Consider the following 16,921-nt stretch of genomic DNA (forward strand, 5'->3'; position numbering starts at 1 on the left):
ATAGTTGGAGATTGCCTTAATTAGTAGTGTATCCGATTCAAGTTTTCGTTATTACAGTAATACTGTTTGGTGATTGGAGTGGAATGTCAGGAGGTTTGTGAAGGCCGATCAAACAAAGGTATGGAATAAGAACCTCTTCAGGGAGGAAATAGAGGAGAGGCTAAGATTTGAGATGACGCTACTTGAAAGAGTAACATTTCAATGACGTGAAAAAGTTCCAATTGGTCATCTACAAGAGTCGAGCTTAACACATCTTACTTAAAAAAGAAAAAGGTAATGAAAGAAAAGAAAAAATACTTGCGCGACGTAGGTACACGTGCGTCACGCAAAATAGCTCAAGTTAACTTAAGCTATTTATTGTATACTCAAAACGACTCAAGTTATCTACCAAGCTTGTACATTTTAAGCTCACTCAAGCTCGACTCATAATTAAAAAGCAATTCAAATATATGTAAATTCATTACACCCTGATAAATAAGAAATGTGATTGTTTGAAATGCCCTCTCTTGGAAGCTGATCAGGTACAAAACGCATTGCTGCAACATGGCTCTTTGCAGTCACAATTGAGAGTTCTCGTACTGTAGAAAGTTGTTTGTCATTTTATCACTTAAAACGTATGAAGAATATTTTTCACTAAATTATTCTCATTTAGTGTGCAAATGAAATCACAAGTGCTCAACTATCTGTAAATAGTACCATATTCTATAAAATTAGAATCATTACAAAAAAAGCTAGCAAACATTCCATTACCTGTAAATTTGGAGTAGTGAATTCACCAAATAACTTGACATGGAATATGTGTACATCAAATGGGCGATATGTGACAAGTATATATTCTTGATAGACATCCATCACCATTGGTTTAGCCAGCAATGGTTTTTGACAAAGTAGCGAGCTCTGATCAAGATGATATCTTGGATAGAAAAGCAATTCGTAACTGCAATTTTACATCAGACCATTATAAATATCCCACATTATAAATATCTTGGATAGAAAAACAATTCTTTCTACTCCGGCTCTCTACTCTAGCTACCAGTTTTTTATTCTTCAAGTGCACATAACGAATTACTTAAACCCCACAAGATTTGGAAAAGCAAGGCACCACACTCTTCATTGCACATACTTCATAACAAACATCTTATCAATAAGTTTGCAAGTACAGATGAAATTCACACCGAAATGTTCTCGTATAGTGAAAGCAATGACAAAAGTAGGCAACTTTAATTGGAGCAGAAATTTCACAAACACTTAATCAACATAAAAGTTTAAATTTTGACATTACTCCAGCAAACAGCACAAAGGCAATAAGCTATCTATCTTCAAAAGCCTCCCATCCCTGATTTAGAGACATCAGTTATCCAAAAATCTCAAAAACATTTTCCCATCTTGAAAAGACAAACAAATGCCACAATCACATATGAAGTTCAAAGCTCAAACAAATAAATGGACAACATAACAAAGTTGTCGACAAGTTTCCAGATCTACAGAACAAAGTTACAATCATTCCAACAATTCCTTAGGTACTTCACAACAGCCGTTTCCAGAAGACGATATCGTGATAAGATTTCTTAGTCATTATTTGATTCGAACAGGGGAAACGAGATTACCTGATTCTTCATCTGCATGAGATCCTGGAGATACTTTAATGTCAACCTGTGGTAATGCATCAGCAAACATATGGTTAAGCAAATAGATAAACAATTACAATATGGAAAGGTAACCGCCCGATGAAGTCTTGTATAATGTGATTTCTCATTCCCATCTCACACTTATTTCTCAACATACACCAATTGCTCAAAGAAAAATCTTGATTTGTAATTGCTTCTAGGTCAAAATATGCGGTCAATTATGTGTTGATAAGGGGATCAAAAGATGCTAAAGATCAAATGCGGAAGACTGCTAGCACGAGGGAAAGAGTTGAGCAACTCCAAATGGGGGGATAGTTAAGTTGGCGGTCACAACTCACAAGGGAGTATACTTTGTAAAAACCCTAGGGTAGATTCTCTGTGAACCCTCTCAAAAAATGGAGGGAAAGCTATGGGGTTTTTGACAAATGAGAGAGACTACGAACGAATAGCCGGGTAACCAACATTTTCTAATCACATTACAAGCCAATTAACACACGATCGTAATCATCTTTGGAATGTAACAAGTACACATCAACTATCGCATTACGCAACTAGCATGATAATTGAACAAGAACTATACAAGAGAAAAAAGAGGAATGATGTGTCTCATCTAGCACCATGAGTGTTTGCACTAAACAGCATTAAATTTTGGTCCTCGTTGCAACTACCACCATTGACAGAGTCGTAACTAAAAACCAAAGGACTTTCTAGTTTCTACTATAATACTGGGTATTCTACAACAGATCAGAAAACTATTGCATACCTGACATACAGGTTCCCCCCACTCTCCTTGGGTAATCCCCTGTAGCTCTTACAGCTGCCACGACCTACGTGCAGCATCAAACCGAAATCATAAACAAAAGATAACAAAATTCACATGCAAAGACGATTTCAGTTACCAATAAAATCCAAGCAGTTGTAACTAAGGCAACATTTCCCACTGCACCGAGCCCAAAACACAAATATTAGGCCTAATATTTTCATTAAATATAGACTAGTTTAACTATGTCGAATAAATTCCAAAAAAGTCCCATTCTTTTCCCTAGCCTTCTCAGCAAACAAACAATCATCTAGTTTCAGGTAAAGGGACAAAAAACTACCTGCAACAAAACACTCAAACTTACGAAAATTCAAAACAACCTATATATCATGTTGCAGTCACCTATCACTGAAAGCTTGAGTCCTAGTTTACATATCAAAACCCACAATTAAGCTGTATTGAAAAAAGCTAATTAACTGATTGCAATGCAAGTTTACAACGAACAAGGACTTACCGCACTACGATCACGAGGTTGGTTGTACTGGCACCGACCACCGTATCCACATAACCCGGTTCGCATGTAGTAGACACAGTTGGGCACGCCGGGTCTCTCCGAGTACGATTCGCTGCTCGTCAACCCCAATTGCCACATTTGCTCTACAATTCCCCCGCAAACTAGAACAAAACCCCAATCACAACCCCACATTACCAAACCAAACAAAAAACCCTAGAAACCCCAGATTACGAAATTAGCACAAATCGAGCTCAAACGAAGCGAAATTAAAACGCCGAGCAAGTAAAGGAGTACCTTCGAGGCCGGAGATCCAATGATGAGGATGATGGAGCCACGATGGCCAGCAGAAACCCAACCGGATATTGAACAACAGGCATATCAACGAGAGATGAAGCTGAGAGGTTGTACCTCATGGTCTGCACTCGATGGTCAAATTTGCATGAAAATCCAAACTTGCACTGACCATTTTGCAGGTAGAATGTACACGGTTGCACTCCCTGTCCAAACACGATGGTTAATTTTCTTCATAGAATATGACATTGTTTAACTAATTAATGAAATATACGCAATTCACCACATATATGGTAAAATGCTCAAAATAATCGACACGGGCACAAAAAGGCACGACATCTAACATTAAAAATCTAAAAACGTCTGTTGCTTCACGATAATACTTTTGTTACAAAGCGGCTAACCAAATTTAAATAATAAAACAAAAAATGTGAAGAAGAAGACTGAACCAGCAAGATCAAGTAAAGAAAAGCAACCCTACATTAGAGGGGAAAGACATCTCAAAGAATGAGGGCAATAGCAATTCTATCAACGATGAACAAACATTTTCTAAAAAACAACACAAATTCTGTAACATTTTCCCTCAATTTTTCCATCAGACCATTATAGATATGGAGAGAGGGTAGCGTGAGAATGTGTTCGGAGATGACCTGGAGAAAACGACGGCGTCGAGACTGTTGAGGATCCAGATGGCTCTGATGCTGCAACCTCCGGTCATGGCTTCTCTCAGCAACTGATTATCCGACAGAAGACAGCGTCTCACACCTCTGCGGGTTCCGGAAATGTTAACAATTTTCCCCCAAGGTTGGTCTGCAAAAGCACACACGTGGACATAAGTTAATGCAAAGTAAATGCACAACCAGACTCTTGGAACTGCATAATGAAGTGCTAAATAGTCAATTACTCAAGGAATTCATAACTTAACACACTGCTTTTATAATTGGTGATAAATTTTATCTAAAGGTAAAATTAAAATTGCTATTTGTGAAGAAGCTCACACTCCATAAGCATAAGCAAGGCTTTAAGAGCTCGACCAAAAGCAGACTCCACATTCACGTTGTCTTGAAACATAGACTCCACTACGCTTCTTGATTCAGATAGATTAACAAGAAGATCATCTGGCAATGGAACAAATACATCATCCAGATCTGAGACCACCATCATTTGAGGCTGAGTCAAAGATGAATGCACATAAAACTCTCAGGATCTCAGCACAAATGTTGGTAGTCGGACAAAAAAAAAAGAAAATAACAAATTATGTTAACACTTAAGCGTGATAACAGAAAACACATACCTTCAAAGCATGATCGGATGGTTTGGGCCATAACCTGCAAAGAGGTCATCCATAAATTTCAATAATTCCAACAGAGAGGTAAACGGACTTTTGGTAGTAGGTAATCAAAGATATAATAAAAACAACTCAAATGAAAAGAGATCACAACCTTCCATGAGACTAACATAAAACATAAAACTTACATGATATCTTTATCTTTATAGAATGGAGACGATCAGACGATTTGTTGGGAATATTAGTGTGGGTAGATGAGAAGCGGTGTTAAACCCTCAGCCTCCTGCTTTTGCCTTTACAAGTTTATATTAATCCTCCTCCGAACTACAATAATAACTATCGCTATCCTCACTACTATCATTTCCAGATTCCCATTCGTCCTCATCTTCGTTTGCCTCTTTTGGTGCATTGTATTGGGGCAAATCACCAAGGTCAATTGATATTTCGAATTCGGGTACTCCAGGTATGTCAAACGGTTCTTGGACAATATTAGTATCTCGGAGTGTTTCTTCACCAATTTCTATCGAAGATGATAACTGTTGGTCAGCGACGTCATCGTTGTCATCATGATCTAGTTCTGGAATATCATATAGCCCTCTTCGCTCAATCTTCTAAACAACTTTCCAACCATTGCCGGCTTTAGGGTCGTCTAGATAGAATATTTGTTTCGCCATAGTTGCCAAAATGTATGGGTCTTCATCGTACCAATGTCTTGTACTGTTTACTGATAGTAAACCATGATCTCGCTTAACACTTGTTCGGTTATGTGGGTTTGTATCAAACCAAAGGCACTTAAACAGTATCACTTGACACCTGTCTTTGTAAAGCAATTGTACTACACTGGTTAGTTTGCCATAAAAATTAATGTTTTCACTGTCGCTTGCACCCGGGACATGAACACCACTATTTTGAGTAGTCAACTTGTCATCACGTGTTGCCCCCAAGAACTTGATCCCGTTTACATGACAACCCGAGAACAATTCAATGTGAAGCGGTCCTCTCGCCAAGTTATATAATTCTTCATCGTAAGAGGGTGAATTCAATTCCTTCAATTTGTTCATCTAATATGACATATACAAAAAGTTAACATGTTAGTGTAACCAAATTTAAAGAAAGGCATGAACAAGTTGGAAAATATGCTCAATTCAAACCACATACAACTTACATGTGCGTGAAACCACGAAGGAAACAAGTCACGGTGCTTCTTGGCATATAAATATGAATGATGTTCCCGCTTCATCAACTGTTCATGCTCTTCAAGGTATGGCAAAGCCTCCTCACAATTGTTGAGTATGAACCAATGTGCTACCTCCATGTCATTTTTGGTAAACGATTCGCCTTTTACAGGATCGCCAAATGGTCGCGCAATTTGGGCAAAAACAGACAGTTTCTCTTTTCTGACACCACCGTCATTATTGCGTTGAGGACGATTGAAAGCTGTCTCAACATCTTCAAGATACATTGCACAAAAAGTTAGTGACTCATATGCGACCCATGCCTCCACCAGTGATCCTTCGGGCTTTGCCCTGTTTCGAACACATTTTTTCAACTCACCAATATATCTGCACAAATAAAAGGTATGCTACAAATTATTCAAAGTGTTCGTTGATCATGAATCTATTTTATATATATATATACACGCTTAATTAAGTACTTTTCTATTGGATACATCCATCGACAGTTCACTGGTCCGGCAAGCAATGCCTCATCTGGCAAGTGAATCATCACGTGAATCATACTTGTAAAGAAAGTTGGGGGAAATATCTGTTCGAATTTGCATAAGACGTTCACAATGTCGTCTTGCAATTGTTTAACATCCGACTTTCGCAAACACCTTGCAGTCAACTGTGAAAAAAATCTCGACAACAACACGATTGGTTTCACCACATCAAGAGGCAATAAGTGTCGAATACCAACCGGAAGAAGGCGTTGGAGTATCACATGACAATCATGACTCTTGATGTTTGAAAATTTACACCCCTTCACGTTCACGCAACGCGAGATATTGGAAGCGTACCCATCTGGAAACTTTACAGAAGAAATAAAGTTGAAAAACTCTTTCTTCCCATTCGGCTTAACTGTAAAAAAAGGATGGCCTTTCTTCAATGTACCACCGACATTCTGCATCCACAAGGATGACCTAATGCCCATTCGTTCCAAATCGAGGCGAGTTTCGATCGTGTCCTTCGTTTTTCTTTCAATGTCTAGAATTGTCCCGACCAAAGTATCAAACACATTTTTCTCAATATGCATAACATCTAAGTTGTGTCTCACTTTTAACTTTGACCAATACGGGAGCTCAAATAACATACTCTTGTGCGTCCAGTTCAGATGTGTAGTTGGTCTAGGCTTACTGACCCCTTTGCTGAAATGACCAAATTCCAAACGATTTAACTGATCCAAAATCTCATCTCCAGACCATTCTCTTGGTCTTAGCCGAGTCTCTTTTGTGCCGTGGAAGGCTTTATCATTCTGACGCCACTCGTTGTCCCAAGGGAGCCATCTACGATGACCAAGATAACAAACTTTTCTTGCATGCCAAGACGATGTTACGTTCTCCTTACATATTGGACATGCCAAATAACCCTTAGTCATCCACCCAGAAACCATTGCATACGCGGGAAAATCGTTTACTGTCCACATCACTGCCGCTCGCATGGTGAACATCTGCCCAGTATACTTATCGTATGTACGAACACCGTTTTCCCATAAATCTTTTAGCTCATCAACCAACGGCCGCAAATAAACATCAATTAACTTTCCTAGATCTTCGCTCATTAATAGAGTCAACATCATGTATTCTTTTTTCATGCACTTCCAAGGCAGCAGATTATAAGGAAACAGGACGACAGGCCATGTGCTGTGGTTTTGGTTTAAAACCCCAAATGGATTAAATCCGTCAGTGGCAAGTCCCAATCTGACGTTGCGCGGATCAGCTGCAAAATCAGGGTACATCCGATCGAATTCTTTCCATGCCTCTCCATCTGTAGGATGCCTCATAACATCGTCATTTACCAGTCCTTCTTTATGCCATCTCATGTTGGTTGCCGTATGCATCGACATGTACAATCGTTGCAATCTAGGCTTCAATGGAAGATAACGCATTACTTTTTGTGGAATCTTGGTCTTTCTATTCTGTGATGTCATTTAAACCTCGGCTCATTGCAGATAGGGCATTTATCCAACTGTTTGTTCTCCTTATAAAACAATATACAATTATTTACACATGCGTGAATTTTTTCATACCCCATTCCGAGACCCTTCAACACTTTTTGGGCACTTTTTGATCTTCAGGTAAACAATTATCCTTTGGAAGCATCCTTTTGATAACTCCCAAAAAGTAATCAAAACACTTGTTTGACAAACGAAACTTGATCTTGCCATGCATCAACTCCACAATTGCTGAGAGCACCGAAAAGTTCTCGCAACCCGGATATAATTCTTGCTTGGCATTTTTCAATAGTTTTTCATAGTTTTTAAATTCCTCACTGTCCATGGTTGGACGACCGTCATCTCCCCCTTCCTCATTGGTGTTGCTTGAGGTGTATGGATAAACGTCATTTACAATATTCATAACTTGTTCACTAGGATCCACATTAGATTCAACAGTCTCCACTTGTGTCACGTATGAAGACGAAGCTTGGTCTAATCGTTCTCCATGATGATACCAAGTAGTATAGGTCTCCATCATCCCATTTCTTACTAAATGAAATCGAACATTTTCGAATGTCTCCCACATTGAGTTGTTACACCTTCTACATGGACATCGGATATGAGTTGAACCTGGGTTGTGTCTAGTTGCGAATTCAGTGAACTTATCTATTCCATCCAAGTACTGAACATCACATCTATTATGATTATGTATCCACTGTCTGTCCATTTTGTCTGCAATCCCAATAAAAGTACAAGAGTTACAACAACTTCAACTACTGTATTGTCACCTTATTCCTCCGGTAAGGGCCCTATCCCATTCAGGAATGCACATTTATGTGTCGTAATTTACGATTTCAATGGATTAAATTTCGACGTGGGCTAATTTCGGCAGCATCTCCTTACAGTTCTTCAAGTGCACGCCGTAGATACATAATATCCACCGTGTACTCGAAGAACAACAGGAAATGTTACCAAAATTTCCACTATCGAAACCTAATCCGTGAACCGCAAACTACAACACATAACTATGCATTCCCAAACTATCCATAAAATGAGACAATTCAAGAATTAATTGGACCGCAGTCATGCTTTCGCATCCATACACGAAATCCAACTAATTCTCAAACGGGAAACTAAGCTTTTTCTTGAAACAAGTGTACAAAGTTAAGTAGTATTAAATCACAATAATTACTAAAGCTAAATAAAATAGATAAAATTAATAAAGATCAATTACAAATTCAATCCCAAAAAACTCCAACATGACCAAAAAAGGGCATAGCACGCAGACAAAGGTACACAATAACAAGTATAAGGAATCTGAAGTTGCTCAAAAATTGGTGTTCATATGTGATCAGGGGAAATAATATAGCTATAGAAAATAGGTTAAAATGAAAACCAAACTCTTGACCGAAATTTTAGATCTTTACAATCTTCCTTAAAATTTTGCTTTTATTTTTTTATGCTAATTTTAAAAATTTCCTATCCATGAGGATTAAAAGCTCCTTTGCACCATTAATAGATTCAGTAAATCTTCATAGAAGGCATGATATGATATGTTATAAACTGTAAAGATGAAAGGATTGTTCATAAATTTCCAAAGAGTGTCCTGTTTGTCTACCCTTCTTGTTTCATATATCGAACTAAACTAGTTACACGACTGGTTGTAATAGTGTGCCATTCCAATATTTATAGCAAATATGTGGCTGAACTTTTTGATATTTATAGATAGAAACTTATCAATTTTTTCTTTTCTTTCTAAATATCTTTTATAATCCCTTTTAGTTTGGACTATATATTCACTTAATCAAGGTTATTTTTTTCTAAAGTATCATTTTTATCTCTTTTTAGTTCATTTTTTGTGTTCAAGCGATGGTGAAATGTAGATTTTCGTGTATTTACCCTCAAGTTAGAGAAAGAGTCCCTTTGTGCTACACTGCCATCATCAATAGGAGACCAAATTTTTCAATATATTGGGTATTTACCAAATTGAGTATTTACCCTCAATCATATATGCATGATAAGAACAAAAAAGATCAAATTTTTCAATATATTGGGTAATATCAACCAAAATTTCAATACAATCATATATAAAAATGGATGAATAACATAGAGGTTTTTAAATCACCTCACTCAGTTAATGAGTTCAAGTATAATCAAAGCACAATCTAAACTTTCATCTGGTAGTTGGTACAATAGTTTCTTGGTCACAACTCCCAAAAACATTTAGTAATAAACACACATGAAAAGATTATATGGACAAGTGGAGATTCAGCAAATCCAATTTTCAAACACGTGAGAACAATGCAAATGAACAAAAGAATGGTTAAACATACTTCAATGTTCAATAGACGTTTTCGGGAATCAAGATCTTCTGGGGTGAATTCAGCCTGAATGAAGCAAAATACAAAAGCACATATCAATACATCACATACAAACAAAGAACAGAGTTGCTAACATTACCACAGGACAAGTAGGTACTACCTTTTGATATGGCCGAATTTTCAGCAATTTGAACAAAGTGGGGAGAGGATACAATGAAGTATTAATGACAGGGGAAACATCTAGCCTTCATGCCGAGTGGTCACCCTCTGTAAAAATGGAATGGTGAATATAAAAACTGTAAAAATATTACAATTGAACACAATTAGCACACACAAAACTGAATAAGATAATTCCAAGGAATGTGAGGACAGCTGGATAGGACCTCTACCTTACAAAACTGAATAAGATAATTCCAAAGAATGTGATCAGGCGACTATGGAGGTTTGCAGGTGAGGAAGAGGGGAAGGCAGCTATGGAGCTTTTGACTTGTATTAGAACACTGGAAAGAAAGATAAAAATGTAGATTTTCGCGTTGACTTTGCGCGACGAAGCCAGGCGTCGCGCAAAGGTGGAAAAAACGGTAAAACAAGCGTGGTTTGGCGCCAAACTCTTGCGCGACGTACAAGTTTTGCACGACACACAAGACGTTGCGCAAGTAGTCACTTTGCGCGACGCATACCTTCGTCGCGCAAAGTTCCGTCGTGCAAAGATTACTTGTGCAACGTCTTGTGCGTCGCGTCGCGCAAACATACTTTGCGCAACGAAATTGTCTGCGTCGCGCAAACATGTTTTTGTACTAGTGGGATTAGCAAATGTCAATCCAGAACCACTGAACCTCTCATCTACGATCTGATCCATACATTTTGCCATATCATCAGTGAAGAAGTTCTTCCAATCCCCAACTTGGCCTTTCCTGAAGAAGTCACTGTTCTCGAAGACAATATTGGCTTTAACAAAGTACTGTTGCGTCCTGGAGGTTTTATTTACCTCCAAGCTGCTCAGATTCTCAAAACTACAAAGCTTTATGATCTGTTGCACCACCCCTTTGCTCTCCTCCTCCTCTGAAAAAGGTTGACCCAAGAACTCAGCCAGTCTTTTCACATTAGCAGATGGCTCCTTCTTGAGATCCTCATATTTTAAGAACCAAACTTGCTCTGGCATTTCCAAGCTTGCTTTCCAAAACCCTAGCACATGGTCCCAATAGGGCCCGTATGGGCAGACTCCGCGGCAGAAAATCTCAAATGCTTCTTCTAGTGAGAAGGGTGCAAGTCTTGTGTTTATTGCTCTAACTTTGCTCGCGAAGATCCATGAAGAAATGAATACATCTTTAGGGTTACGGTAAACGTATACGAATTTTGACACACTGCAAGTACTACTAGAAGTAGTCACAGATTTTGGTAACAAAGAGTAAGGCAGGTGGGTCGCAAAGAGTTGAGTAGTGCTTGTAGGCGGAACATAATTATTAATCATACCATCACCACCGTCACGATCGTCGTGATCATGATCAAGTGAGGTTACTGGACGGTTGTGATCATGGTTTCCAAGCATGTCATCCATATCCAAGAAAGGAAAACAGTCGTGGGGCCCAGTTGTGAGCAAGGGATGATGAGGAGAGGCAGCATCATAGAGGCTTCTGTTGAGTGTAGCAAACATGAGTGCTCTAAGCCACGTTGTACCTGATTTCGGAAATGAGGCCAAGAAGCATATGGGCGACGACCCACCGGCGGCGCTGGTAGAACTTCCAGTTGTTTGGAATAAGTTGAAATGGTGTTGAAGCTGCACCGCTGCTTTTAGGGCAAAGGTGGGGTTTAGCCAGACCCCTTTGTACTGAACCAAGTGTTAAGAGATCCAACCCTTCTCTTTCGGAAGATTTGGCAGCATTTCTCTACATATTTCAACATCAATTTTCCGGTAGGCTTCCCGGTCTTCCTTCTCCTCAATATAATTGGTTTTAGGAACAATAGGTTGGGACGTCGAAGCTGAAGACATTTGGGGGATTATGCAGGATATCTAGGTTTAGAAGCCTTACATTTTTATATCTACTAAAGCTCAGTTGGCCTCCACTGTTCATTATGTGAGAGGGGCCACTGTTCACCAGCAGTGAACTCCCCAAGTTGCCTTCCCATTCCTTCCTTGCCGGGCCTTTTCTCCCTCTCTGCTGCAGGAAAATGACCTCTTACACTTATCGTTACCCTTCTTTTCTTCGAGATTCTTTTGCTCTTTGGCCACGTGTTGATCATCCTGTGTACTTTTTTCCCATTATGACTCCCTCTTTTATTTTATTTTTTACCTAATCCACACTGACAGCAATGGTACATGCATTTCCACCAAAAAAATAATTAAAAAAATTACCTCATCACACCTGGCATCAATGATGCATGCCTTGCCACCAAAAAATAATTAAAAAAACAAAAATCTGCACAGAAACGCTGAGCATGGATACTGAGTGAGATAGGATGCCAACCTCATGACATCTAGAACAGTTCCCCACAACTGTTCAACACGTTTTTCCTTTCATCTGCACATCGCTCCTCGCAAAAGCCCTCGATTTCTTCTTTGCTTTCTGTACTGTTTATGTTTGCTACAGTAAAATGTCCATTTTGTCCTTATTGGCCTCGCATCTATCCACCCGTTCCTCATTTGTCTATTCTTGCTTTTTTTTTTTAGAAAGTTTTAACGAAAATCCCGTAATATTGTTCACTTTAACGAAAAATCAAATTTTTACACTAAAAATTCAAACTTGGTACTATTCATTTTACCATTTATTTTGTTCTTATCGTTAAAACTCAAAATTTTCAAATTTTTTTCATTAGTTTTCATTTTCTTTTAATCCACGTACATCATTTGGGAGACAGAGAAATCTAAAATAATAATTAAAAAACTGGCGTTAGTATAAATTTTTTATTTAAAATGGGAGTTAAACCAGGCCATGGCTCACTAAACAATAACCCGTTATAAAAAAAAATTGGATTCATGGGAGCCAGGACCAAAAAAATATTTTTAAAATGAGAATTAAAGCAGGCTACATGGTTTGTGGTAGCAAACAATAAACAATTATAAAGCGAATTGAATGTATGGAAAAACAGTTGTTCAAAATTATAAGAAGCTGGTTTAGTGCTCTTCTACCTGGAGATGGATTGTCTGCCCTCCTTTCTCTATACCCTCCTCATACCCTCCTGTTTTGTACGGTTACGGTTAAGACACGTCAACATTTGTTTTTTGTCTTATTATTTTTATATAAAAATTAATATAAAATGTTGACGTGGCTTAACCGTGACCGCACAAAACAGGAGGGCATGGGGAGAGTATGGAAAGAGGAGGGCAGACAATCCTTCTCCCTTCTACCCCACATGTTTGCCCTTGTTTGATGCCAGCTTGCCCGTTGCTTTTCTTCTTTAGCACAGCCTTTTCATGCGTTCTCCACTGTTTTGCCATGTGTCGATCATCTTAGATAGAGCATCTTCAAATGAGATGTTAAAAGATAAATGTCAAATGTTAATTTGATCGCTTATGTGGCAATGTCAGATTTTCTCTTTTTCCAATTGATATGTTTCTTTGTTATAAATGATATTTGTATGACCAATTTTAAAAAGAAATCAATTAAAAAATATTTTTCAAGATTTATAATTGGTGCATTAATAGGATCCACATAATAAACTAATTAAAAAAAATTGACATCACATTTTCTCATATGTCAAAGTTGATATATGAAAACTCATATGTCAATCTACATATGATTGATATATCGGTTGGAGTTCACTCCTATCTTCAAATTTGATTACATGAAATTTCATCTAGGATTTGACATCTCTTTGGAGATTTGGAGATGGTCTAAGTTCTCTTCAATTGCATCTCTCCAAATCTCCTTCAGTTTCCAAAATCTCCTTCAGTTTCCATTTGCTTTCCTTTTCTCAACCTTTGGTTTCCGATCTTCTCATCTTTCTCATTTTTCTCAGCCAAATCATATGTGCAAATTTCTTGCGTTTAAAACCCTTGAAAAAAATAAATAATTGCTACATCTTGCGTTTAAAATCTCCGGGTCAGTACTGATTTTGTTGATTTTTCGATTTTATCAGGGTGGATTTGTTACCTCCAAGGTCTACCTCTGTTTGGTGGTTAGTTTTTTTAACCTTTATAGTATTGCTGTTTTATTTTTTTATTTTTTATTTTTTTGTAGTTTTCCATGTTCAAGTGGGATTTTTGTATGAATTTTTTTTTTCTTCTAATTCAGAGTGTTTTCTTTATATCGTTTATTAAGGGTATAAATGTAAATGCAGATATAAAATATCCTACTTAGATATTGGATAGATATTGGATAGTTAGTTCTGTTAGTTAGTGGTGCTAATGTAGTGGTGCTATTTTCATTAGTTGTTATACTTGTATGTATACAGGTTGTAACTTTATTCAAAGATTCAATGAAAAGATTATTTCCCAATATGGTATCAACCGCCTTTCGTCTCACAACCTGATCCAAACACGCTTCACTGCCTTGCGACTTTTCTTCTTCCCTCTTTCTGATTGCGATCGCCATCTCGATCTCCCAAACCCTAACCTTCTGCATCAATGGCGGCTCCTGCTTCTTCTTCTGATTCTACTGCTCATGTTCATCCACCTCCGTTGCACTCCTCTGTCACGGTCTCTCCTCCGGTGATTTCCTCCATCACAATTCAAAATATTTGATCTATGGTGCCAATTAAGCTCACCACTACCAATTACCTCACCTGGAGCGCTTTGTTTGCTCCTATTTTTCGCCGCTACAATCTCATCGGCATTGTTGATGGCTCAACACCTCTGCTGCCTCAAATGCTACTGGATGATTCTGGCAATCGCATTTCTCTCATTAATCCTGAGTATGTTTCTTGGTATAAGAACGATCAAAACATTCTCATCCGGCTCAATTCTACACTATCTGAAACCCTAATTCCTTACACTGTTGGAGTTAATTCTTCTTGCGAACTTTGGGCGAAATTGGAGTCACGATTGGCTGCTGCTTCTCAATCTCACATTCATGATCTTCGATCGCGTCTGCGTAACATTACAAAAGGTGAATCTACAGCAGCTCAATTTCTCCAACAAATTGAGGAAATCGCAGATGCTCTTGCGAGTGCTGGAGCTCCGATGGCTGATTCCGAGCTCATTTCTGTCACACTTCATGGACTGCCATCAGAGTATGATTCTTTTGTTGATGTTTTTCAATTTCGCATCGGATCGATTACCATTGATGAATTGCATGGCCTTCTTCTGAGCAAAGAAATTCAGTTGAATAATCGCAAGAAATCGCCTCTCACTGCTCCTTTCCAGGAGTTTAATTCTTCTACGGGTCTTCTTCCCACACCATCTATGGCTCCTTAGGCTTACACTGCTCCGGCTCATTCTTCATAGAATTTCTCTCAAGGTTGTTATTCTAATTACTCTCAAAATCGTGGCAGTTCTTCAAACCCTAGAAATTTTCAAGACATGGGCAATTTCAGAGGCAATTTTCAACGCAACAATTACCGACCGAATAATCAACGTTCTTCTTGTGGTGGTCGTTCTTTCTCTGGCAAACACATTCTTTGCCAAATCTGCCATCATTATGATCATGAAGCATTTGATTGTCCACAACGCATGAATCCCAGCTACACTAGATCTTCATCTCACTTTGCCATGGTTGCTCACACTAGTTCTACTTCATCTGCTCCAACTTGGCTTGTTGATTCTGGCGCCAGTCCCACATGACCAATAACTACACCAATCTGCAAAATCCTGAGACTTCTCATGGTCCTGAATAGGTCTACATTGGTGATGTCAAAGGTTTGCCCATTCACTCTAGTTCTTCTTCTTTAAATACTCGTCACCATTGTTTTCAGTTGAAAAATGTTCTTCATGTGCCTGATTTAAAGCAAAATTTGTTATCTGCGAATCAATTTCTTCTTGACAATTGGTGTTCCATGCATCTTTATCCTTTTTACTTCACTGTGAAGGATATTTCTTCGAGGAAGATGCTTTTTAGTGGACCAGTTCGTGATGGCTTCTACCCTTTTCATGCATCGTCTCCTGCTGCTGGTTCTCAACACTTGTTTGCTGCTACTACAATGGCTTCTCAGGATCTTTGGCACAAGAGACTTGGCCATCCCTCTACCAAAATTTTAAATAAATTGGTCTTTACTTCGTGTATTTCTATGTCTCGTACTATGAATAACACTTTCTGTTCAGATTGTGTTGTAAGCAAAAGCTCTAAGCTTCCTTTTGTTTCTGGTTCTTGTACTACAAGTAAGCCATTAGAGCTTCTTCACATGGATGTCTGGGGACCAGCTCCTATTTCCTCTGTACATGGTTTTCGATACTATGTGATAATTGTTGATGACTATACAAAATATTCTTGGCTTTATCCTCTGAAGTTCAAGTCTGATGTTCTTTCTACATTTGTTCACTTCAAGTCTCTAATTGAAAATAAGTTGGGTGTCAAAGTTATTTCTATTCGTTCAGATTTTGGTGGTGAATTCTTGAGCTCTAAGTTCTCTCAGTTCTTACTTGAACAAGGTATTACACATCAACTCAGCTGCCCTCACACTCCCAAGCAAAATGGGTGTGTTGAGCGCAAGCACATACACCTTGTTGAAACTGCCCATACTCTCTTAACAGTCTCTAAAGTTCCACATCAATATTGGGATCATGCATTCTCCACAGCAATTTACCTCATCAACAGAATGCCTACTGCCATAAATGTATCTCCATGGGAATCTTTATTCAAGAAAGCTCCATAGTATACTTCTCTCAAAGTATTTGGTTGTAGTTGTTTTCCTTGGTTGAAGCCTTACACTACCTCTAAGTTAGAACCAAAGAGCAAGCATTGTGTTTTCTTGGGGTACAGTTTAAATCACAAAGGGTACATATGTCTAGATCATTTATCTCACATAATCTATATTTCTCGGCATGTCATATTTGATGAACTCAATTTCCCTTTTCATAATTCTTTTCCATCC

The 16,921-nt window shown here is 38.3% G+C and overlaps 2 protein-coding genes across 4 annotated transcripts; both read right to left on the reverse strand.

Annotated features, from left to right (window-relative positions):
• Positions 1-223: 223 nt before the first annotated feature.
• On the reverse strand, positions 224-12,056 carry LOC108173591 (zinc finger CCCH domain-containing protein 32-like). 3 transcript variants are annotated; one of them, XM_070823677.1, is made up of 11 exons: positions 10,116-10,224; positions 9,968-10,021; positions 4,488-4,521; positions 4,192-4,363; positions 3,844-4,003; positions 3,197-3,399; positions 2,903-3,063; positions 2,392-2,455; positions 1,608-1,653; positions 751-937; positions 224-578 (listed from the first exon to the last, which is right to left on the reverse strand). In XM_070823677.1, the coding sequence occupies exons 4-6, from the start codon at positions 4,355-4,357 to the stop codon at positions 3,312-3,314; spliced, it is 414 nt and encodes a 137-aa protein (XP_070679778.1). In that variant the 5' UTR covers positions 4,358-4,363; positions 4,488-4,521; positions 9,968-10,021; positions 10,116-10,224; the 3' UTR covers positions 224-578; positions 751-937; positions 1,608-1,653; positions 2,392-2,455; positions 2,903-3,063; positions 3,197-3,311. The 3 variants fall into 3 exon arrangements, with proteins under 3 accessions (XP_070679778.1, XP_070679779.1, XP_070679777.1); XM_070823678.1 differs by having other exon boundaries at positions 2,903-3,115; XM_070823676.1 differs by lacking the exon at positions 224-578 and adding an exon at positions 10,345-12,056 and having other exon boundaries at positions 681-937; positions 10,116-10,222.
• Positions 4,790-7,586, reverse strand: LOC139187694 (uncharacterized). The gene is made up of 4 exons (XM_070823270.1): positions 6,499-7,586; positions 5,647-6,043; positions 5,368-5,542; positions 4,790-5,058 (listed from the first exon to the last, which is right to left on the reverse strand). The coding sequence occupies exons 1-4, from the start codon at positions 7,584-7,586 to the stop codon at positions 4,790-4,792; spliced, it is 1,929 nt and encodes a 642-aa protein (XP_070679371.1).
• Positions 12,057-16,921: the final 4,865 nt, after the last annotated feature.

This window comes from Malus domestica, chromosome 06 (genome assembly GCF_042453785.1).
Source record: "Malus domestica chromosome 06, GDT2T_hap1".
Classification (NCBI taxonomy): Eukaryota; Viridiplantae; Streptophyta; class Magnoliopsida; order Rosales; family Rosaceae; genus Malus; species Malus domestica.